Source organism: Ammospiza caudacuta, chromosome 2, assembly GCF_027887145.1.
Source record: "Ammospiza caudacuta isolate bAmmCau1 chromosome 2, bAmmCau1.pri, whole genome shotgun sequence".
NCBI classification, from domain to species: domain Eukaryota; kingdom Metazoa; phylum Chordata; class Aves; order Passeriformes; family Passerellidae; genus Ammospiza; species Ammospiza caudacuta.
In genome coordinates, this window is record NC_080594.1 from 13704037 (window position 1) to 13729063 (window position 25027).

Genomic DNA, 25027 nt, shown 5'->3' on the forward strand with positions numbered 1-25027 from the left:
ATGCTACAAGTCTCACAGACTTTACAAGCTCAACAACAACATCATCTGATATTCAGGACAGGATAATAGGATTTTTTCCCCATAGATAGTTCACTTGGATATAAGAGAGATCTCAGTATGCGGTAAAATTATATTTTTTTCCTAAGATTTCATTGTGGGTTTGCTGTTTAATGATGATAATTTTAATTACTGCGTCATGATCTATAATGGTCATCTCTTGTGTAATATTTGACTGCATGCCATTCCCTTTTTAAAGGTCTAAAGTGTTGGGGTTTTCTTTGTTTATGTGAAAAAACCAATAGTGCCTTAGGTGAATTATGATATCTCCAAACATGGTTTCCCTTGGGTCATTCCGCCTCCCAAGTGCAAACAACTTTAAATAGACTTTAATTCAACTGTGTTTTATATTGTTTTTTAATGGAGTTATTCAGAGAAGTGGTATACTGTTCCCAATTTTTTGATTACTCATGGAGATGGCTTAGATCAAACTTTTGTTAATGGAAATGTGACTTTATGGCTTGTTTAATGATTTTTTGGATTTGTATTTCTTACTTTGCTGAATTAGTAGTTAAGAAAGTTTAAACAATTCATATTTTTAAAAAGAACTCTAGCATTTGCCCTAAAATAAAATTTCCTTGAACTATCTGTAAATATACAAGTTAATTGCATATTTACTAGTTTATGTTTCCTCATTTCAGCTTAGAGGTCCAAAAGGCTCTAAAATACAATTCTAATAAAAAAACCCCACAAAATATCTTTTCAATAGTGTTTCAAAGTATATTTAAATTATAAATTATCAGAATTTTAGGGGAGAATCAATTTCTTCAAGGGTTGTGTAATTTTCATTCAAATCCCATTCACTTTTATCGGGCATCAGTGCACTTGAACATAATATTCTTGGAATTCTGCATAATGAAGGGTAGAAAGATTAATTGGGTGAGTGGTTGCCCTGGGATTGAATTTGATACCTATTAAAAACATATTAATTTCTTAATGCCAAGGATAATGAAGCCTAGTTTTCTAAGCATATATTAAATAGAAGTTAAATAATTTACCGAAAACGAAACCACATCACCCAAGTAAGCTTGCTTACTGAATGAAGTCGAAAGAACACCAATAGTGAAAGGTGTAGTTTTTGTCAGAGAACCTACACTAAACAGAATTTGGACCTTCCCAAAGAAAACAGTCCCCTCAGCTGAATCTTGCTGCCTGCTTGTTTTTCTTAGAAGCCAGTGCCAAAGCTATCCAAATGGGTGTCTGTAGCTGTCACTGCTTCCCTTAGCTCCATGCTGATCCCAAGTTGTGCCTTCTTTTGTCTTCAGACCTGCATCCTTTCCTTTTTACTGCCTTACCATTTGAGAAAAGAATTTGCAGTCCAACAGGTTTAGGAAGACCCCTGTACAGCTGAGTAACGTCTAATGGTTGAAAAATAAATTCAAAAAGTTATTCAGATATATTGATGTAGCATGAAACTGTTCAACTATGCTGTATGCAATTTATATTGTGGAAACTAGAACAGAATATGATATGTTTTGTTGTTAGTGTCTTTCCAATGCAGGCAAAAGTAAGTGCTTGGGTGGGATTTTTTTTTTTTTAAGAAATGGAATTAGAAGATGATGTTGGGTGGGTTTATTAGTTGAAGAAGAGCTTTAATCAATATTTTTTCCAGATTTTTACTAAAATATCCTCTTCTTTACCTTTCTAGTACCTTTTACATCTTTTATATTTATATATTTAAGTGTACATTTGTGTAGTATGCACTTTGAACGTGTTGTAATATATTGCTAAGGGACAGTAGAAGTACACATGAGTGACTTATTGCTGCAATTTTTGTTATCTCTCAGTGATGGCACCTCACTTCTGTTGCATCTGAGCAGACACCCATGGCAGATTTGTGGTGTTAGTTCTGAAACCCGAGGACTACTGCTGCTAATGGGACTGATATCAATTAGTCTACTAAATATTGGTCCTTATGAATGCAGTCATCTGTCTCCATGTTTAGCAGTACAAATGGACCTCTCATTACCGTTCTTACTTATCTTCCTTGGTGATTTTTAAAACCATTAAGGAATAATTCAGCAGAATCCTCTTAGTGCATTACAATTGATAATAATTCCTTTATAATGACTGATCAAAAGGGAAGGGATTGGTTGTATCACCTAGTTCCAGTAGTGCTCTTTTATTTTGCTGTGAAATTGGACATGTAGCAAAGACTGAGGGAAGCCCCAAACGAATTCACTTTTTCCCAGAACAGCTGTACTACACTGGCATTACACTCCCCAGACTTCTGCTTGAGTAGATCTTTTACATCTTGCCTTTTTTCATTTTTTTTCTGAATAGGTAGTTAAGTGATATTCTTGGAAACATGGGAAGAGAACATACTTTTTCTATCTATCAAGGTCTATCAAGGAGGTACTATTTATTTCTGGGCTTAGTTTAACATAGGTAGCACCTCTACTAAATATTCGCAATATCTCCACTGATCTGATAAAATAAGCATTCAGCTGTGTAATTAAAGAGATTCACAACAGCCTGATGCAAAGAACTCAATTTTTTTATTAATCCATTAGGTAGAGTACAGTAATAATTTGAGTTGTGACTACATTTCTGCCATCTTCATCACAGCTTATACTATCTGTAGCTCTTGAGACAGATTCAGAATACAGTGACATTTTCTGAATGTGTTGTCTCTTTGCAATATTTTGCTTTCATTAAGTAACAAATGTGTATTCTCCTAGCTTCATTTGCCTGACTACTAAAAAGCAGAGATTTCTAGATTAATAACTTGAGCAATAGTTTTACTTCTAGGTTGCAAGAAGCAATATTTTTTTAATTACATCAAGCAGAGCTAGGAAAATGGTGAGGCTGGGAAAATGGGACAGATGGTTTTATATTTTTCTATTTTGTGAATATTAAAATACCATATGTATTAAAGTACCATATGTAGAAAAAAAATATTTCCTCTTGGTTTCAGAGATGTAGCTAGAATCTCCACAGAGTTTATGTAGTTACACTCATGCTAAGAAATTTAATTGGATTTGAGACCTCTGCCAAAGCTGTGTTGCAATCTCAAATATCTATTTAATTTTTGAAGGGAAAATATTCTCTTGCTTTTACACCTCTCATCATGCCACCTCTTACTTTCTAGCTAACATGCATTACCTAATCTATTGCATTTATATAGTTTGACATCAGTTATTGGAATTAAGAAATGCAATTATCCTTGAAGCAACCCTGCTGAAATATATATTTCATATATATATTTCCCTGCTAACATATATATTTCTGGAGCAAATGTAAAAGACTGCTCTTTAAAAGAATACAGTATCAGAAAAATGGTGACGTAGAATATGACATGAAATAAATATCTAAGCTCTTCAAGTTCCCCCATGGCTTGATTTATTAGTACCTTGTTTTCCACCAGCAATTATAGGTCTTGAGGCTATAGTAAAGCTTTACCTGACAGTTAAATAAAGAAATGAGGCTTGTAGTAGCCTCCTGGATGATTGATTACTCCTTGATTCTTATTACAACAAAATTTAAACTTTATGTTAAATTTGTTTCCTTTCTTACACATCAGTTCTGCTTCTGCTTTTGGTACCATGGGTGTAAAGACCAGAGATGACAACAAGCCAACTCTTCTTCTGTCAGGGCTCTGTGTGTCCTAAAGGAGCCTTCACCGTGCTCCTCATTGTTGCACTGGAAATTCCACTACTCCCTCCTCTGTAGTAATAGATTCAACATTTTTACAGTCCCCTTCTGCTTCTTTCTGGACTAGGCAGTCCTGCTGTCTTCCTGGTTGTCTTTATGGGCCGAGAATTTTTGATTTTAGCAGAGTGCACACTGATATTTACTTTTGCCTGAGGCAGGATATGTTCTTTGTGGCTTTTTACTCTTTTGTTTTTTTGTTGTGGGTTTTAATTTTTTAATTTTTTTTTTTTTATTCTTAGCTCTTCTCTTATGGGAACAGGATATAAAATATTAATATTCACTTAAAAAAATCAATTAATTATGATCTCCTTAGGAAAAGCACTCACAATTCAGGAAATCTCATGAAAAATGTTATGTGCTTTACAGGTATCTGATGTTTAATTTTTCTGTTTGTTTGTGGGGAATTTTTGTGGAAAATACCCAGTTCTGTTAAGTTTAGGTTGGGAAACTGATACTGACATAATCTTCAGTTTTCTTTGCCTTTTTTCAGGTAGCTTTTGATATGACTATTGGAACAAAAAATTCGCATCTAGTCTAATTCTTGCTTATCAAGCCTAATTACATAAAAGTTAATAGCAAATCTATTTTACTGCACTTTTCTCTTAAATTAATATGTATGGATAGTATTTTCCTGATAGCTTTTCTGTGCTCAGCTTTTCTTGAATTTTTCCTATAAACAGAACTGAATAGCTGTGGGTTTTAGCAAGTTTTGAAGTTATATTTATGGGTAAAATTTGTCACATAAAAAAAGCTAGAGACTTATGGAAAACACCTTTCTACCTCTTTCCCAGACTCCAGATACCAGTCCCTCCTATTCCTGGCCTTCACTCACCTCATTACCACCACCCATGCAGGTAACAATCCATTCAGTGAGGTGATGGATAATGCAGAGGGCTGGGCTGAGGGCCCAGTGGTTCCTTTCTGTCATTCCTTCCTTTTCACTCTTTTCTTCCACAGCTCCTTCTGCCTAACTCATTTCCTTCTTTTTATTGTGGATAATCACAGTCCTTTCAGGATGTGTTTGCTCTCTCATGGGCTCATGCATTGGCCAGAGTCCTGGAGTGTTGCCAATTGTGCCATGGAGCGCCTCTTATCACTTTGGCCCTCTTGTCTCTCTCTCTGGTGTTCTGAGAGGTGCTCCAAACTCCTTCAGCCCTCTCAGTTGTGTCCTGCATCATGACCCAGCTGGAACTGCCTGTATCTGTCACAGCACAACCTCTGAACTCCCTCCCCTGCAACCAGCCCCACTAACAAAACCCTGCTTTTTATATCCAATACACTCAAATATGAGACTATTCTGGGAGGGAAAGCCAAAAGCCTTGACAGAGTCAAGGTAATTTCCACCCAATGTTCTTCTCTTGTACACAAAATTTAGAAATTTATCCTAGTAGATGGTGGAGTTAGTCAGGCATGATTTACCCTTGTTCTCTGTGTTACCAATCAGTTTTTTCTCATTTAATTTCTAGTTTTATGTTCATGTATATTTCTATCAAATTTTATTTTTTTTCCCTCTTGTTTAATTTTGTCCTCAGGTTTGGGACATAAGGCTGTCCATCGTGTAGCATCCTTATTTAGATTGTTTTCTCTATCTCAATATCTACTTTTGCTCTAAACATAAAAATGTCTAGTTAAAATTTCATATTTGTAGAACAGGTTCAATATATAGAATGAAAGCAATAAAAAACCTGCCAATATAAGATTTAAACTGATAAATTCCCAAATTTAATTTACAATCTACTTTATATTTTTCAGCTTTACTTCAAGTAACAATTTCACTTAGCAAAGTTGAACTCAGTGTGGGTGAATCCAAGTTCTTCACATGCACAGGTATGTATTAATTTAATTTTAAGGTATGTAATTTTTGTTAAATTTTGAAATTTTAATGTATTAGTAGTAAGTAGTTGTTTCACAATATTAAATTAATATATTGTTGTACATTCCCATTGACTTTTGAGAACTGTGACAAATACTAGGACTTCACTGGCTTCACATTTCCAGTCTAGGATCTCTTCATTTCGCACACTGAATCAATTTGAATTCTCTGTATCAGTACAAGTAGTTTATATCTGTTAGGATGTTTTTGTAGTTTAAAATTGTCACTTATTTAAACTAAAGAATTAAATCCTCTCCAACCTAATGAGACATCCAAGGAGATTTTTTTTCTGGTGAGGCAGTAATCAGTCAGGAGAACGAGAATTTGCATTTTCAGCTGATTGATATGGATCCTTGATGGTGCTGAGTTGAGATATTCCATTGGCAGTGACACATGGCCTGACTACACTGTCACTGTGATTACCAGGTGACCTGACCTGTTAATCCAGTCACTGTCAGCCTGTTTCTTTCCTATAAGACTTTATACTTTTCTGTGGTTTTTCTCCCCTCTTGAAATCCTTTAGCTGCTATTTACCCTGTCTCAAAGATTGTACATCTGCCTGCAGTTTTGTCCTGCTTGTCTTTCTTACAACTGGCATAATTTAGCAATTAGCTGACATTGCAGAATCACTTAGGTGGAAAAGACCTCCAAGATTCTCAAGTCTAAGATTTGACTGATCACAAACTTGACAACTAGAGCATGGCACTGAGTGCCATATCCAGTCATCCCTTGAGCACCTCCAGGGTGATTCCACCATCCTCCTGGGTAGCTATTACAGCGACCTGAGTGGGCCGCTGCTGGTGAGAGAGAGACGGTGAATCTTGTATCTTGATCAGAAGGCTTGATTTATTAATATATGATATAATACATTATAGTTATACTAAAAAGAATATAGAGAGAGGTTTGCAGAGCAGCTAGCTAAGCTAAGAAGAGATAGAAAAGAACCCACAACAAAGTTGTGGCCAAGGACTCAGTCCCCTGGCTTGAACTGGTGATTGGCTCTTAATTATAAACATAGAAAATGAGCCAATCAAGGTGAATCCTATTGCATTCCACAGCAGCTGATAATAATTGTTTACCTTCTCTTCGGGGCCTCTGGCTCCCGAAGACACAGAAATGTGAAATAAAGAATTTCTGTGGAGAAATGTCTGCGACAGGTAGCCAGTGCTTGACAACCCTTTCCATGAAAAAATTCTTCCTGAATTCATTTTCAATTCCTGACACTGCACAGACTGTGCATTGCGTAGGCATACGCGTTGCACGACGTCCCTTCTAAATGTCTAAATTTGCATCGTTTTTGGTTTTGTTTGTAGCCATTGGTGAGCCTGAGACCATAGATTGGTACAACCCCCAGGGAGAGAAGATCGTTTCCAGTCAGAGGGTGGTTGTTCAGAAGGAAGGCATCCGCTCACGCCTCACCATTTACAACGCAAACATAGAAGATGCTGGCATATACCGGTGCCAAGCAACAGATGCTAAAGGACAAACTCAAGAAGCTACTGTGGTTTTGGAGATCTATCGTAAGTAAAATACCATCAATTGACAAATAAAAGACTCTGTTTTAAAAGACACTCGCATAGAGAAAGTAAAGCCTCTCAAAATATCATCCCAAGCTCTGAATTTTATCTTCCAAATAATTGAATCTCGTGCAGTTTAGTAAGTAGACATTAAGAAAAATGATTTGAATTAATTGGAGGGTCACTTATAACTACTGTAGCATGCTTTTCTCCTGTATTTTAGAATGCCATCTTATGAGGGTGCACTGTCTGCCCCTCAAAGAAATTAGAAAATAGGAGGAAAAAAGTAGATCAGTATAATTCGTATTACAAGTGTGTGTACAGTTTACAAACTACAAAATATTACAAATATGTGCATAAATAAAAGTGCAGGAAGTGCAATATATGACTTTAAAAAATGGATTTTTTACTGAATTGTTATTTTAATCTCTGTCTTTTGCTATTCTTGGCCTTACGAATGAGTTTTGACATAAGCCATTGAAACTCAGTGTGATAAGTAACCAAAATGGATTTCAATTGCAAGCAACAATTTGAAAAGTATATTTGAAAAATAAATGCATTCTATTGTAGTATGACATTCTCTGAGAGATTTAAGGAGCTTTTTTCTCAGTGTTGAATTACTACATTGTATGACATTCTTTAGATCAATCAAAAGTACCTAAAAGCTGTGCATTAAACAAGCAGTGAAGATGTGAGGCAAGGTCTTTGTTGGTGAAAGATGCTGCATATGCCAGCAGCCCATCACATGAGTTAGGATCTAAGTTCATTGGAGAACAGTTTTTTTTAAATGTGAAGGAATTACAATGAGACAAAAAGTACAGAGTAGAGTGGTAAAGCACTGCTTCTGAGAGGTACAGATAGCTCAGATAACAAAAGACATAGATTAAAAAAGAAGATAAAAAAAAATCTTCTAATTAAACAACCGATAAGAGAGTCGTAGCAGTTAGAAGTGATTACATGGTGGCTTGAAATCTCACAAATCAAAGGATTTTGATTTTTCAGGAATTCATTTGTATGCATAAAACTGTCAGTTACTCCATTAGCAGAATGCTGAGAAAAGTAGAAATCTTTAGAAGCATTTGCATGTGTTAATTTTAATAATTCTGAGGTCAGACAAACCCACAAACCTACACAAGTAATGTTAAGGTTTGTGGGAACAGACATGTAAAATTTCCTTATTTGTATTTGTGATGTAAGGAAAAAGCAGGGTAGCTTGTTGGTAGTCTTAGGGCCTGGTTTTTAGGACTCTCAGATGTCTGTGAGAGGTTTTTTTCTGACTTCATATGAATATATATGAGACGTGGAACAATAAAACTGTTCTCCCTCTGCTGTGGATTATTTGAGCCTGCTCTCATATCTACACAAAAAAAACAGAGATGCAGATGCATCTCTGGCATAAGCTCCCCAAATTTTACTCTGAAATGTAATTGGCCATCTTTGACCTGAGAGAACATAGGTTGGTTTGTTTATTCTGTGTGCAAGAATTCTTCCAGATTTTTTTTTCTTTTTGCGTGTTAGTCACCTGCATTACATCTTATATGAGATCAAAGATTAATAGCATCTTGGACTTCTAAACCTACTGGATTTATTCGACACATGTGGAAAATCAAATATAATTTGTTTCTTTGAGATTGGAAGAATTAAAAGCCTCAGCAGACCTAAAACAATCTTGTTAATTCCTAAAAATAATGATAAAATTTCTTTTGACCTAATAGTCATAATAGACCTAATAGGTTCTCACTGGCCTTTCAATGTTGTATTTTACTCAGCTGCTGTTTTTTGCAGTGATGCAAATATTCCACTTTTCTCATGAGAATTTCCCAAATTTTCATGGTTTTATGGAAGAATTAAGAGAATAAAAACATGAGTTTTTAATTCAATAACAGAATAATGATGAATAAAACCCACAAGAGAGTAAATAGACTATCAACATGAATATATAAACCTCTAAGATGTAGAATTTAAAAACTGTGTTCTGGAACATTGAAAACAATGAAAATATGTTTATAAAACCTGCAGAATGTATATAAATAAACAGCATTTTGCATAATACAAAAGGATTGTAAAGTAATTTTTGCAGGCAGAGTCCAGGATGATTTGAGTCTGATGTGGGAAAATTATGTTATGGAAATAATTCTGTACTGTCATAATAAGCAGATTTAATAGTGGTGTTTATCTTGTTATTGAATATAATTTAATGTTATGTTAATACTCTTACTGCATTGTGTTTTCTTTTTTTATTTTTTCCTTTCCAGAAAAGCTCACTTTTCGGGACATAGTGTCTCCACAAGAGTTCAGGCAGGGGGAAGATGCAGAAGTTGTGTGCCGTGTTACGAGTTCACCCGCTCCCATTGTCAGCTGGTTGTATCGGAATGAGGAAGTCACAACTATTGCTGACAGTTAGTATTTTGGTAACTCTTTCAGTTATACATTCCAATTAATATTAAAACATTATTTAAAAAAAAGGTCTTTTTAAAGTCCTAGTGGACTTTATGATGGATTTTAATGGGGGGTTTTGATTAGCCCGTCAGCTTAAATGTAATTTTACCAGGTTCTGTGATCTGTAGAGAATCTGTTTACAATGGTTTCCCCCATGTGTCTTTTTTCCCAATGGGAATTTTGCCTAGGTGTAGCATGAGTTTCCAAATTCCAAAAAGATTGCTGGGAGCTCCCTCACAGGATCTCTTCCTGGTGTGCCTGGTCTGTAGGAGCTGAACACGTTTAAAACACACAGAGATAAACTTCACTGCAGACCAAGCTGTGATACTGACCTTATGCAGCCCTGACTTTGGGATACTTGCCCAGTTGCTCAGAGAATTCCAGGTGGAGAGGTATTTTGCATCATTGTGAGAGTTTACTTGTTATCCTCTGAGTTACAAGTAAGTGGGATATAAGTAATCTGCTGAGGCAGGACTGAAAAAGATTGGCTTAAGATAAATCTCACTTTCCCCACGTGTAAGTTCTAAGTCTCTCTCTCTCTAGGCAAACAGTAGTTTTTCTATTTACCCCCCAAAAAAGCTTCGAATCATTTTTTTCAGTGCTGTCTCAATCTTTGCCAAAACAGGAATTTTTTACATTTTCTGGAAATTGAACTAACATTGTCAATTAATCAGGTTTTCTAATTTCCCATCAGTTTTTCTCTCTGCATGTAATGAAACTCAGAGTACCAATACGCGTTTAAAATTCTTACTCTTTCAAAATTTATTGTTTTTCTTTATTTCAAAATGAAAATGAAAAGTTTTTTTGGGGCTTTATGAAGTCAAACAAGCAAATATGGAACAGTTGTTAGGGGGGGAAAAAAAAAAAGCTTGGTTGATACTGGTGGATCGAGTCTTTAGTTCCTCTCCATTGGGAAAGAAAGTTTTGATTAACTTTCAATATTTTAGTCAACAGCTCTTCAGTAATGTCCTACTATTAGCCAGTATTTTATTGGACATTCTGGCTCAAAGCCTGGTACACATACAGCAAAATTTAAAAACCATGAGCCAAAAACTCCTCCAGATTGGGTTGAGTGGCACTGGAAAGACATAAGCCCTTCTTGTCAGCCACACCACTTAACATGTGATATGACTGAAGGGGGAGGTCATGCAATTGACTGTTCTAAATCAGGCGTTTGAAATTGAGTTGAGGGAATTGAGTCTCAAAAATGCAGTGATGATCTGGAGTAGTGTAATGCCCAGTTATTCCAGATTCACCAACTCAAATCTGCTTAGTAAAGGGCATAATTTTATCAAGATATCCACGGCACAATGAACTTCGGGTATACTCGTGGGAATATCTACTGCTGTATCTATTTTTCTACAATGAAATTTCAAAAGCTATGCAGCCAACATTTAGTTTTTGTTTCCTGATACTAAATGAACCCTCATTTTTTCACTGTTTTATAAAAATGGAGATAATCTCCAGCCCTTCTGTTCATCTCACACATTGCATGTCTATGGTAAAAAAACCCTCAAAAAACCAACAAAAAGAGGTTTACCAATGCTTAAAGGTTTAAAGAGGGACTGGATCTCCCCGTTTCAAAATATTTGGAGGCATGGTTCTGTGTAGGTAATTGTGTAGGAGTAGAACAGGAAAAGATATATTTTGTTTCTGGTAATGTATGAAATGGCATTAATATTCAAGCTGGACTTGTAACAAACCAGACATAATTAGCGTAAATATGTTGATGATGTTAATATCCTATAAAATTCTATCAGGTGAAACATGATTTTTTTTTTTTTCATTTCTGTCTTCATTTTATAGTATAATTCTTGCTACTAGTAGAGAAGTCATTTGTTTGATAGTTAAAAGTGAAAGTTAAATGCTAAATCTCATCATCCTCCAATATTGAAAGGTGTAAAATAGAACAAGAACAACGGCTGAATAACAGGGGTTCATGTTCTTCAAAACCCACATTCAGTGAATTGCAGGAAGTCATTCTCCTCAGAAGAATGCATTAATATTGACTAGTTTTGCTGGGTTTACCTTGGTGAGCTCCCAGGCAGCCACCCAGTCTTTCTCTCACTCACCCTCCTCAAGAGGCTGACCTTGGCTGGATATCAGCTGTCACCAAAGCTGCTCAAGCACCTCCTCTGAAACTGGACAGGAGAGGGAGAATATAATAATAAGCTTATGGATTGAGATAAGGAAATGGAGAAATCACTTGCCAATTGCCATCATGTGCAAAACTGATTTGACTAAAGGAAAATATAATTACCAACATAATCAGAGTAGGATAGTGAGAAATAAAAGTCTTGAATTGCGCCTTTTCCCCATACCTTCTTTCTTTTTGGGCTTAACATGATCCCAAACACTTTCTCCTGCTGCTCCTTCCTCCTCAGGGGAGGACTCTTCATGTTCGTCTCCTGCTCCAGTGTGGGGACACCCTCTCTCTGGTGTGCACCATGGCCTGCCAGGGAATGTCTGCTCTGGCACCTCTTCTTCCTCCTTCTTCACTGACCTGGGAGTCTGCAGGGTGGTTCTGCTCAAGTCTTCTCACTCCTCCCCTGGATAGAATTGTTGTTGAACATTAATTTTCCCTTTCTTAAGTTGGTTATCCCAGAGCTGCAGACAGCCTCGGCCAGGGGCAGCTCCTTCTTAGCGCCTGCTGGCAGTGGCTCTCTAGGACATGGGTAAAAAACCTTCTAGAAACTTCTCAAAGAAGCCACTTCTGTATCCCCCCACAAAGTCTTGCCAAAAAAAAAAAAAAAAAAAAAAAAATAAAGACAACAAGATTATGGGAGAAAATGAGAGAAAAAGTGTGCTGAGATTAAGACAAGGAGAATGCTCACTGGCAATAGCAAAATGGCTTTGACAGAGGGGAAAATTAATTAAATTTATTGCAAGTTAAATAGCGTTGAATGGTGAAACACAATGACAAAATTAAAGCAATATCTCCGCTCTCCTTTTACTCTGACTTCACTCTTTCTTTCATTGCTGACTCCTCTACCTCACCCACCCCAAGGAATGCAAGGACACTGAGGAATGGGGCCTGTGGTCAGTCTGTGACATTTCCAGTGTGGATCCTTTCTCTGGGTTGTAGTTCATGATGAATTTGCTGTAGCATAGAATCTTCCATGGATTACAAAGGAAATATCTGATCCTTGAGGCCAACAGATCAACACATAAACCCAATACACTAGTTCAGAGAGAAGGGAGAGGAAAAATTAAATTCAGGTCCAGTTTACTCCTGAAGATTATAATTTTGCTGCTGCATGTGCAGAAAAGTGTATACGTGGTTTTCTTTCAGAGCCTGATTTTACAGTGTACTTCAGCTCCTCAAAATGTCTACTGAATTTCAGTTTATGCTGGCCTTTGCAGAAGATAGAGAGCTTTCTTTTTTTGGGTTATGTCTTTGTTGCCATTTCTGTGAAGTGTTAGAGTGTGAAATATATCATTGGTGAAATATATCATTGACCAAGAGTGAATGAAGAAAGGAAGAGGGGAAGGGAAGAAGGGCAAGCAAGCTGAAAATCATTAAACATTGGGCTGTAGAATGGGCGCAAAGACATATAGTCTAGATAGAGAGGGAAACAGCATTTCGTTGGTCATTTTATTAAAAATTGCTCAATTTAATTTTTGAGTCTTTTTTTTCCATCTAATCTTTTTTGTTATTCTGTGTAAATGCTCACGAGTATTCCACTCATTTTGCAATAACTTATTATTTAACTTACAGTTGATTACTCCTTGAAGTAAGTAGGAAATGATGGATGGAAAGTCCAGATTGAATTCTAGGAATTTCAATGTGCTTGGGAATGAAGAAACCCCAAACTTCTCAGCCTACATTTTCTTTTTAAATGTACAAATGTTTTGTCAATGAGTATTCTGACTGTACAGAGAAAGTACTTAAATATTCATAATTTAAGTTAGTGTTCCTCATGTTGTCTTGATTTATTTGATTTATGCTACTTGATCTCTTATTTTTCTTTCTAGATCGATTTGCAATATTAGCAAACAATAATCTCCAAATTCTCAAGATCAATAAAAGTGATGAAGGAGTTTACAGATGTGAAGGAAGAGTGGAAGCAAGAGGAGAAATTGACTTTCGGGACATAATTGTTATTGTGAACGGTAAGGAATAAAGTTGACAAATTAACTTCTTGCTTTATTTGATTACTATGGCCTATTTCAACATACATCAGCTTCTAAAAACCCCTATTAAACTGGTTAATATAATTGTCACATCTGTTTAGTATTGGTTTCCTATTAGTGTAATTCCTTAGTATTAAAAAAAAACAAACAACCTACTGTACTGTGTAAATAGAATTCATTACATTTCATAATATCAGTAAATATAAACATGTAAAGCATATTTATAGTAATAATAATGGATCATTAATATTCATTATTTACAGAACAATAATAATTTCAAGACTTTAATTTCAGATTCTAGTAGTTCAGTTCAGTCTTTTTTCAGTGTTTTTGTCATTTACTCTTAAAAAACACACTTGATTTTTCATAATTATTCACTTTCACTGTGTAATATACTCTATGAGCTGTCCCAAAACTCACAGATACATTTTATTAACAGCATTAATTACAGATTTTTTCAAAATTTATTTTTGTGAGGAATAAAATATGTGAGGAGTTTCCTGAAAATTTGCATTATACATTTTATTAGTTTATAATAGACCTCTAAGAGGGAAAATCAATGAATTGAGACAAGAGGGAGCATTTAACTCAACCTCTCTTAAACTCTGCACTGACCTGGTGAAAGATAACTCTCTCTTCATATATTGCCTGGAAAGGACACCGTTCATAAAGGGCATTTTTTATCTCTGCAGTCTGTTTAATGTCAGATTTCCACTGAAATTCTTCCTCAGTGTGTCTTAGGTTCAGAGCTTTGAATGCTGTGCCCTTGACTGGTCCTTCCCAGCAAACCCCAGTAAACACAAATCATTATGTGAGGTGAACTCACAGCCAGTTTCAGCAGGAGGGGCAGATTCTGCCACAGGTAATTCTTAGTCAAGCAGCAACATCTGAGGCAGAATTCTCTAGATTGTTGTGGGTGGTACATTCTGGTGCTGCATTACCACAATTCCTGGTTATGTACAATTCCAGCAGTGCATCTGGTAGCATTTAAAATGCCAAATGAGATTTTACTCTGCTTCTATTTATGTACAGGGATATGAATTCACCTTCTGATTACCTTTCATCTCTACTTTTATGCAGTTGAGCTGAGAGAGTCTGTACTTAACCTAAAACATTGGTTTGCAAATAATAGTCTGACTTCACATCATTTTTTGCTGAATTAAAAAAAAATCTGGTCCATCTTATATTTATTGTGACTCTAGGCAAGGATTTTAACGCTCATCCCTAAACTTCACTCTTGGGAGGAGAAGGAGCTGCCAAATAAGTGATTATGACATGGTTGGTCATGTAGAGTGACATCAATTAAGATCTATTTCCTGCTTCATTTATAGTAATAAATAGATTTGCCTACATGAAGTTGAAGGGATAAAATTTGATCCAAAAAAGCTTTTAGAGTAATATTAAAATTCAGAAAAAAATTCTAGTGTTTTAATATTAAAATGCAGAAAAAAAAGGAAAAAAAGAAAAGAAAAAAAAGGAAAAAAAAAAAAAGACAAAGAAAAGGATCAGTATACAGGCCACCAAAAGCTACATAGCCATATGTCCAGTGCATCTCCTTTTCCAAAAGAGAAATAAAAAAATACTTACTTTGAAGGATAATCTAAGCTTGCGATAAAAAGAAAATATCATCATGAAAGTATATGTATGAAAAAGTTTTTCAACTTTAGAGCTTTATTGAGCTTTATTTCCTCATCTTGCTACAGTCACTGTAGAATCTACAGGAATTTGCAAAATATATGCTAAAAATGTTTCTATAATAACAATGAGGTGAATTGGAAGGGACCCACAAGGAGCATTGAGTCAATGAAAAAGTTGTCCTGGTTTCAATTAAACCAGGATAGAAGTATGTAAGGTCTCCAAAGCAGGATAAACTGTAACAAAAGAGCTCAGGGGTACTTTTTGAAATCTTGCAACCATACTAATTATAGTAGTTCATTCTTTAAATTAAAGTTTGCATATGAATAGTTTGCAAATTTACTCTAAAATAATTGAATCTTGCAACAAAGTCTGATATCAGGGTAATTTCTAATGTATGGAAATCCTTGGAGGGTTATAATGGGTAAGAAATTGACAGCTGGATTATCTCTTAGAAATCTAATGTTTGTTTCTTTTCTACTTTCAACACTAAAATTATTGTGACCTTTCTTTTCTACTTGTATTTACAGTGAGATCTGAATGTCATGATTTTCTGTGATTGCAAATAGGTGATATAGAAGAGAATAAAAAAAATCAAGTCCTCCTGTAAACAAAAGTTTCTTTTACTTGTTCTTTTGTCTCTCTTTTTTTTTCTTTTTCTTCTTTTTTTTTAAAATAATTTTTCTCTAATATACCACTTAGATTTACTTTTTACTATCTGAGAAGTTCCATAAATTAGTCATCCTGATCTCAGTGAAGTTAATGAAAGAGAGCTATTTACACAGTAAGATGGGACTGAATTTTGCCACTCTGCTTTAAATATGAAATGAGAGAGACTTACCAGCATACCTTCATTTCACTTTTCCTCTTGTAGCTTTACACTTTAGATACAACCTATGTACATACGAGCATGAAAACAGATTTATTCCTTGAAAAATTATGAGCAAAATAAAATTTTACTTTTCAAATGAGAAAATAATATTTCATTTTATTGTCATTGCAATATCTCTTGGAAGATTGAAGCACTTAGTAATTACTTAAGTAATGCACTGAACAGTCCTGTAGTTCTTAGTGATGAACCGTGAAGATCCTGTTACTTCTAGCAAAGAATTATCTCCTCATTTTCCCAACTATTTTCAAGGTCCAGGCATTACAATGCACTGCAAAATAGCTAAAAAGCGTTAAAAGCTTTCTAAGTAGGATTATGGGATTTTTTTTTTTTTTATTGGAGATGGATAAATTCCCGTTGCACAGCAGAAGGGTTTTGTGTGCTGAGTAACGGCCCATGCAATTTCAGATAGGAAAGAAGTGATCTGTGAAACACTGTGAAACACACCATTAAAAAGTGTGAAAAGTACATAAAAACACACAATTACTTATCATTGATAATTCTGGTACATGATTTAAGATTCAGAAGTGAAAAGGCTTCTGAAATATTTGGTAGAGGGCCACAACAGTTGGTTTTCAAGAGTGGGTGAGAAAAATCTGGTGGAATGCAACGGAACAGTAAAAACAAATTCATTGAGGTTGCCTGTTTCATCTTTTCACTAGTAAAGAGTAAAGATAAAAAGGATAACTGAGTCACTCTGTCATCTCCCAGGATTTTCTTGCTAGCTGACCTTTATTTTGTGAAGCCCTAATATTTTCCCTTTCCTCTCACTTTCTGTGTCATTCATTCTTCTACATATATTAACTCCCATCCAATCTGCTTGTATTGTTTTTATTTGTATGTTTCATAGAATCACAGAATAGTTTGGGTTGGAGCAACTTTAAAAACCATCTTGTTTCAAACTCTTGCCATGGGCAGGGACACCTGCTGCACCCAGTTCCTCAGACCTCCATCCAATCTGGCTTTGAACACTTCATGTTTGCATGTTAATTAATAGAAGAGGATATGTAAACAAATATGTTAAATATCAGCCTGTGAGTTGTTCTGTCTCCAATAATATTGCTGTTTTTTTGGTTGGGTAGAGGTTCATTGTGAACCCTTATGATTTTATAACAGTTAAAAATGTTATTATTTGATTATTATTAATGTTATAAATGTTATTTTTTTATAATGATATCATCCCATCAAGAACAGAAAACATTTGTCACTTTTAGAACAAAATTAAATTCTTGGAAAACAAATAGATTTCATCCATTGGTTGCACATTGCATTGGTGCATCCATTGCATTGCATTTGGCCTTTGGAAGCTGGTGACATTCCTGGCTGGGAAGTATGCTGAAGCTCAGTAAAATGATTGAATATGCATAATGAAGGCTCCTGTATACTGATCCCTCTTTTTAGAAATACTGTCTAACATCAGGATATAGATTTATATCTTATGTGTGTATTGACTTATACATGTTAGGTGTAATTTTAGTCATCATAGAATGTTCTTTAAGAAAATTGAAGAACTGCTGAAAAAGGCTTCCAAAAATTCATTCCATTAAAAATAAAATTTATAAATGTCTTAATAATATTAAAAATCTTGAATTTTAGAAAAGTGAAGAAATATTACTAACAATAATTCACATGGTAGCTTGATCCCTAATTGCAATCCCAAATTCCCAAATTAGCAAAGGATCCTGCATTTTGAATTTCACCAGGAATACCTAATATTTTATTTTTCATTCATTGGACATAATGTTTTATTTTTCAGTGCCCCCTACGATCATTCTGCTGCAGAAGTCCTTCAATGCCACGGCAGATCGAGGAGAGGCAGTAACTCTGTTCTGCAGAGCCACTGGATCGCCTCCCCCTGAGATCTCTTGGTACAGGTGAGTTCAGCCCAGGTCTCCACATCAGAGCACATTGTTTTAATGTGTCCTGATCTTCTAGCACAGTCCATTAAGCTGTGCAACCTTAATTTCTCCACTGAATTCTAAGATCATTTTCTGTCCATTTCTATTCTCATTGCTAAGGCTGGATTAAGCATTAATGTGTGAACAGGCTCACACAAATTCAATTGCACTCAGGTTGCCAGCGAGGTAAATGCAAAAAGTACCAAAAATACCATATTGCCATTATTTCTTCATGTGTGAGTGGAAAAGAAATAAGTTCATATCTCAAAAACAGTACAACAAAAATCTAACAATGACTTCTGCACATAAATGCATAGATACGCATTTATCCAGTAAATAAATATCCAGTAAAGGTCAACAATACTAATAAAAAAAGGTAACACTTTCCACATTTGTAAAAATAGATTTTAACCTTAACTCTCTATTTCAATGAGATTCAGAAAGAGGTACAAAGTTAGACACTTGTTGGACCCAGGAATTTGTCATTGAATAAGTTTTAGTGTAACTTAATATAATTTTATCAACACAAAATACTTTGAAAATGGAATTGCTTTTAAATCTCCTGTGTGTTTTTTTCATTATATCAATGACATGAGCATAGTATAGCTATGCCATTTGGGAACACTTACCATACAACATTTGTAAAAATTTAAATATCTATTTACTCTGTGTTCTTTCAGTTTCAACAAAGATATGCATCATTTCTGGAATGTAAAGTATCTCAATATATCAAACCAGTGCACATTTCTATTTTAGACCTGAATAATTTGCATCTACTTATATTATTTCAAGTGGATTAAAAGGTCATCCCATTTTCAAAATGGGCATAGAAGTGATTTTCATCAATTCTTCACCTCCTTTGGAACATTTGAACTATGTTAGATTAAGTTTCTCTCTTTTGATATCTTAATCTTGTTATGCCAAAGGTCAGTTGTGAAGTTGAATTTTTCTCTCATGCAATTTGAATCCCAGGAGATATAAATAAATAGAATGCAAAGGCAATTCCTTAACGTGGCTTAGAATTCAAAATTTAGTAAAGAGGAGGAAAAATAAATGCAAAATATTATAGCCTAAATCAAAGAACTCATATTAAATTCAGATAATATTATTTTTATTTGACATCTTTGAAGTACTTTTTTAAATGTCCTGACCAAAATTCATAAGATTTGCCTGAAATCTGCTCTCCTAAATGTCTTTGGTGTATGACAACATGCATCATGGTATATATGAAGGAAGATTACATAAATTTCCACCATTTGTGGATAACTCCATTAAAAGTTGTGGGATTTTTTCCATCTTTTATAATTACCATTGTACACACACAGTCCAAGTGTCTTGGAGAGACACTTATTTCTGTATTCACTGATCAGAGCCCACTGAAGGATTTCCCTTTGGTTGGACAGCCCTTGAGGAGCTAAATTTTTAAACCATTCATTAAATATTTTTTGTAATGATTTTCCAGAAGCTTTTGAGGCTTGTGGACTGGATATTGAATCATACATGCGCAAACTTCTATTCTGTTTCTCTTTCAGGAACTATCTCATAATAAGGAATATTGGCTAATGTCCCTCCCTTCCCTTTTGATGTTTTATTTTTCCCCCTTTGATTCTCTTTTAATTTTATCTGATTAAGGTGTAAATTCTTGTTAGTAAAAAATGTTCTTGTTTTTTTTTTTTATTTGCTGACACTGAGATTTTGTAAAATGATACATCAAAAAGAACATTTAACCATGGGACAATATATTATTATTGATATGCAAGCAGGGAAAAAATGAGGAAAGAGAATTCCTTCTATTTTTTGAGAAAGCAAATAATAATAAATGGTATTCTATTCCTAAATTTCTGCATCAAATTTCTGAAATCTCTGTCCTAAAATTTTCAGGTCCATGATTTCATAATCAGATGATCTCTTCTCCTGTCCTTGGTCTTATCTAAAAAGTATGTCAAGATAAAGGCCTTGGTTTTCTACAATAGTTCAGACAGGGATTTTTCAGTAATAAGACTAAGCATAGGAAAACCTGATCAACATATTTTTCTTGATTTTGAGAAAGATCTAGAAAGCATTTTCAATGAATATTAGGGAAGTTTATCTAAACAAATTTATCTAATCTTAATATGCTTGTCATCAACTGAAAAGCTAATTGAATATATTTTTCAGAATAGCAAATTATTCCCTATTTGGTTCTGTTTAGTATTCTTTTTGATGTTGAAAGTTGGTACTAAGCTCAGTTTTACTGTGTTTCAGTTTTAATAAACAAGTGGAATTATATCTTGAATTTGATAAAGTTTTACTAGTGCTTTTGTAAGGATTATACTTACTCGTCACAGCAAATAAAGGGAATTGTGTTCAGTTTTAAACCCAACCTCACCTTTTATCTATGGGAGTTCAGTCATTTTATTTAATTTGTCTCAGGTTAAACATTTTTAAAATGGCTAGGTGTAATAAAGTGATTTGATGGAAGCCTGTTTTCTGAATTCTCTGATTAGCTAGGTATAACTAATGGCCTCAGAGAGATGATATTAGATATTCTAACAGAAAATCATAATTATAGCTTTTCCTGATGTCTCATTGCAAAACATTCTGAACCATATTCAGTCTCCTGAGGAGCTGTGGAAAAATACTGACGAAAAGGGTGGTAAATGATTTTTTACTCCATTCTGCTGCAGGATTTTGTCTTCATGGTGTAAAAAGTATATCCATGCTTGTTAAGGTGGTTCATGAAGACTGAGGACATGTGTTTACACATTTCCATGTTCTTCTGCCTTTGTTGCCTTTTAAAATAGGCTCTCACACCAATATTCAATCATTCAGTCAAATGAAGTTTCTTTATTAAGGCCTGCAAAATCGGGAGCTATTCAAAGGTAGTCTTACAGTCCACTGCTATTTCAGTCAACTAAAAAAGTAAATTATCTGAATTTTTACTACCCTTGTTTCCTTTTGGATTTCCAATGTACTGATTTTAACAGATCAACTTCAGATAGGCCATGAAAAATATCTGTATTTTTAAAATCAGATGATGCTACTATTAAAGGGACTCATGTGGACTGTAAGCAAGATGCTGGACAAAACAATACTCTCAAACTTTTAGCTCTTGGCTGGCTAAGACACTAGCTAATGTGGTGAAGTTGAACTATTTAGTTGACCATTTTTATTTCCAGGTGCTGATGAGATTTAGTTCAGATCAATTTGAAATGGATTCATCTGAACTAATATGTCATTTTTTTTCTCCAGAAATCCTTTAGTGCACTTATAAAAAATAGTCACTTTGAAATACCTTGTCAAGAAGAAAAGTCATCAAAGTTTAGTTGCTGCTCTATTTATATATGTATATATTTTGTTGGTATTTCGTGCATTAAGAGAATCTAATTAATTCTCCATGGAACTGGGATCTCTGTTGAAGCTGATATAACATCAATGTAAAGCATAACCTTCAGAGAGATGCAATACAGTAATGGAATTAAATTATCCAGGAGTGAAAGATAAAGATCCTAATGTAACTACAGGTCATGAACTGGAAATCTTTACTCATGTGAATTGTCCTACTGAAAACATAGTTTATAGCTGTGGAGATAATTTACACTGCTAAAGTTTAGCTGGATCAATTTCCTGGTCTTTGCTGACAGGACTTAGAATTATCTCACAAAATAAATAATCCACTTAAAGTATATTATTCATGTTTTCCTGTTATCCAATATCATCATCAATGTGAATCTCTCTGCTCACTAGAGGGTCCAGGGACATGCTCATAATCTCATTTCTGCTGAGAAACTGCTATAGATATCGATGATTGTGAAAACAGGTACCTGGAAATTACTTCTAACCTTGAATAAATACTTTTCTCTCCTAAAAGAAATCACCAGGGGTTTTTGGTTGTTTGGGATTTTTTGTTGTTGTTTGTTTGTTTGTTTGTTGTTGTGTAAGGAGTTTGGGTGGCTTTTTCTGTTTGTTCTGGTTTTGGTTAGGTTTGGTTTTCTGTGAGACTATCTAATATGGAAAATTAGGCCTTTTCTGTTCTCTAAATCAGTTTCTGTGATTCTCTTTGGAAAGGAAATGAACAAGTATCATAATGTTGGTAACTAAGTGGATTAGAATTATTTACAAAAAAGTGTTACTACTAAATGCAAACTATATAGATATCAGGGTACTCCTACTAACAGTTATGATTCTCCCAAGAAAAAAACAGTATCCTGTCTTTTAGAGAATATATTATTTAGGAAAATATGAAATGCATGTAGTTATCATTATATGAGAATAAAATGGAAATATTTTTTGTTCAAATCTTGAAAAAAGTTTAACGTCCTAAGCTAGGAATATTGAATAAAATAGAATGTTTGAGTAATGCCCTCTTGAAAAAGCAGCTGTGTGCAGGCCAAGGTGGCCAAATGGACTAGTCAAGCCTCAATCAGCCCTCAGAATTGCTTGCAGATTTTATTATTTCTGCACCATCTGGTCACAGCTCATTCTAACATCTGGAGACATGCCTGCTTGCTAAGTTGTGGCTAGCCAACAACAACTGAGAGGAAATAATTTGGATGGGTTCTTGATGTGCCAATAGGCTCTACGTGAATGTAATTTAATTTTTTCATAAGTTGCTACATTGTTACTACTGTGAACTGCAGATGCTACACTTGAAAAATAGGCTTTTAATAGTTTCTCACATACAATATATAACCAATTTTCTTATGCCCTCCCTTGAGTGTAAGCCATATGTAAGAATCTTATTCACAACCATTTTTTCTAACATTAGGTCAATATTGAACATTTAAGAATAAAGGTATTATAGTATTTTTATGCATATTTTTTTTTTTTAACCTGACAAATTATTACATTGTGATATTTGAGGGTAGTGTAATACTAGTTTCTTCCCTCAAATATTATTTTCAGCCTATTGATGCTCCTACAGCACATTGTTACTGGATCTTAGAGGCTGATTTATACCTTTTTTGTTTTTTTAGGAATGGTAAACTTATTGAAGAAAATGAAAAATATGTCCTGAGAGGAAGCAATACACAACTAACAATAAGAGATATAAAAAATATCGATGCAGGTCCTTATATCTGCAATGCTAAAAACAAAGCAGGAAATGACAAAAAACAGACAGTCCTTCAAGTTTTTGGTAAGTACTGCATAATATGGTCCATCTTTCCTTTTTAAATGTAAACAGTAAGGAAATAGGTGTTAATTCACAATTTTCAGTTCAGTAGTATTTCTGCAAGCTGCCTACTGATGCAGCAAAGTGCTTTCTGTATGATTTTACAACTTCTTTTGTCCCTGTTGGCTGCCTAAACCTTTACATCTGAATTTCATTTTGAAAAGGTTATCTTCAGCATTTGCTTTTCTGCTCTTCACATGCAGTGTACAGTGGAGTGTTAAATAGTTAATTCACTCTGTTTTTAATTTAGAAGTTGACTGCTTGCAAGAAAACCAAGGGGAGAAAGGGGGAAGTTCTGAAAAGGGGAAAAAGCAGGGTATCTTGACTTCTAAGCAGTGAGGGTTTTAGTAAAGCAATGCCATGAAGAGGCCTTCCTAATTTTTTTTTTCAATTTATCTTTCTTGATGTCTATTTTTTAAGTGTACAATTGCAGATGTAGTCACAAAAATGTTGTGTGTGCTGAGCTTCAAAGGATAAAAGTAATAACCTTGAACCCCTTATTTCTCTTTCTATGTTCCCCCATCCCAACTGAGCTAATGATTCCCTCCTTTACATAGAACTGATAATTTATTTGAACTTTTGTTGAGATATAACCTAGTGAGAGTGGATATTCATGAGGATGTCGAAAACATCCCTCAGAATCACTGTGCAAAACAAAAAAGGCTGTAACTGTAACTTACTTTTGAAAAACTTACAAAAATGAATGTGTTGGAGTTTATATATATACACATATACATATATATAACGATATATAGAGAAATTATCTTTCTCTATAATACAAGCTATATTTAATGTAAATATATAAATATATATTTACATTAAGTATAGCTTGGATTATAGAGAAAGATCATTTCTATTTGAATAGTTAAATACTAAATACTTAAGACAGAATTAATTAAAAAAAATCAGATATTAAGGATTTACCATTAATTCCAGCTAAAGCTAATGATAATTTATGAAAGTGAAAGAGTTCTAATGGGAGAGAGTAATCTGATAATTGACATTGAGGGGGGTAGATGTTGTGTTGTATAATGCTGGCATTCCATTGGGCTGTGGTTCTGAGGTACTTGAGAGTTATTCTCAATTACCTTTCAAATGAAAGAAGATAAAATATTAAATTTTATCCCAGCCCCAACAATTATAGCATCCTTGTTAGGAAAACTGAAATATTTCCTTCAACTCTATATCCAAAAAAAAAAAAAAAAAAAAAAAAAGCAACTAATAGAAATTACTTTTTAATATTGATATTAAGTTGCGGAAATTTCAGTCAGAAATAACTCTGTGTGTTATACAAGTAATTTTAAGTGTTCCTGAAATTTACTTGCCTGGAGAAAGGAAACTTTTTAATGAAAGAGATTGGAAAAAGGAGACATCAAACTAAGAGTGAGGATTTCCTGTATATGTTTTTCATCTTTTAGCAACCATTTTACTGGGGACTCCATGGAAAGAAAAATCCTACTGTATTAATGGATACAATGAGTTTGTTAAATCCATTATGAACCTACATATCCTTAATGTTTCCATGAAATCCTAAACTCTTAAATTTCTTAGGTATTTTCTTTCTTGCATGAAAAATAGCTTCTTATGTTTAATTTTGCACAGAATTCTCTAGAGTGTCTCTCACATCTCTCCCCTAAGAGTTATAGCTAATTTGTAAGGGATTTTAATGTCTCCTACAATAAACTTCACTTTTATCTCTTTCACACAGATTATATACAGTCATATATCCAGACAACAAGTACTTATCTTTTTTTCCATTAAATGTGTTAAAGAAAGTGT

General features: G+C 34.4%; 1 protein-coding gene across 1 annotated transcript in view; it reads left to right on the top strand.

Moving 5' to 3' along the window:
- Nucleotides 1-25027, top strand: part of NCAM2 (neural cell adhesion molecule 2) — a 270546-nt gene that overhangs the window by 129440 nt on the left and 116079 nt on the right. The window contains exons 2-8 of the mRNA XM_058825545.1: nt 4503-4565; nt 5464-5538; nt 6898-7104; nt 9357-9500; nt 13516-13653; nt 17955-18072; nt 23052-23212. Of these exons, the coding sequence (XP_058681528.1) occupies nt 4503-4565; nt 5464-5538; nt 6898-7104; nt 9357-9500; nt 13516-13653; nt 17955-18072; nt 23052-23212 (906 nt within the window). The remainder of the gene's footprint in view (nt 1-4502; nt 4566-5463; nt 5539-6897; nt 7105-9356; nt 9501-13515; nt 13654-17954; nt 18073-23051; nt 23213-25027) is intronic.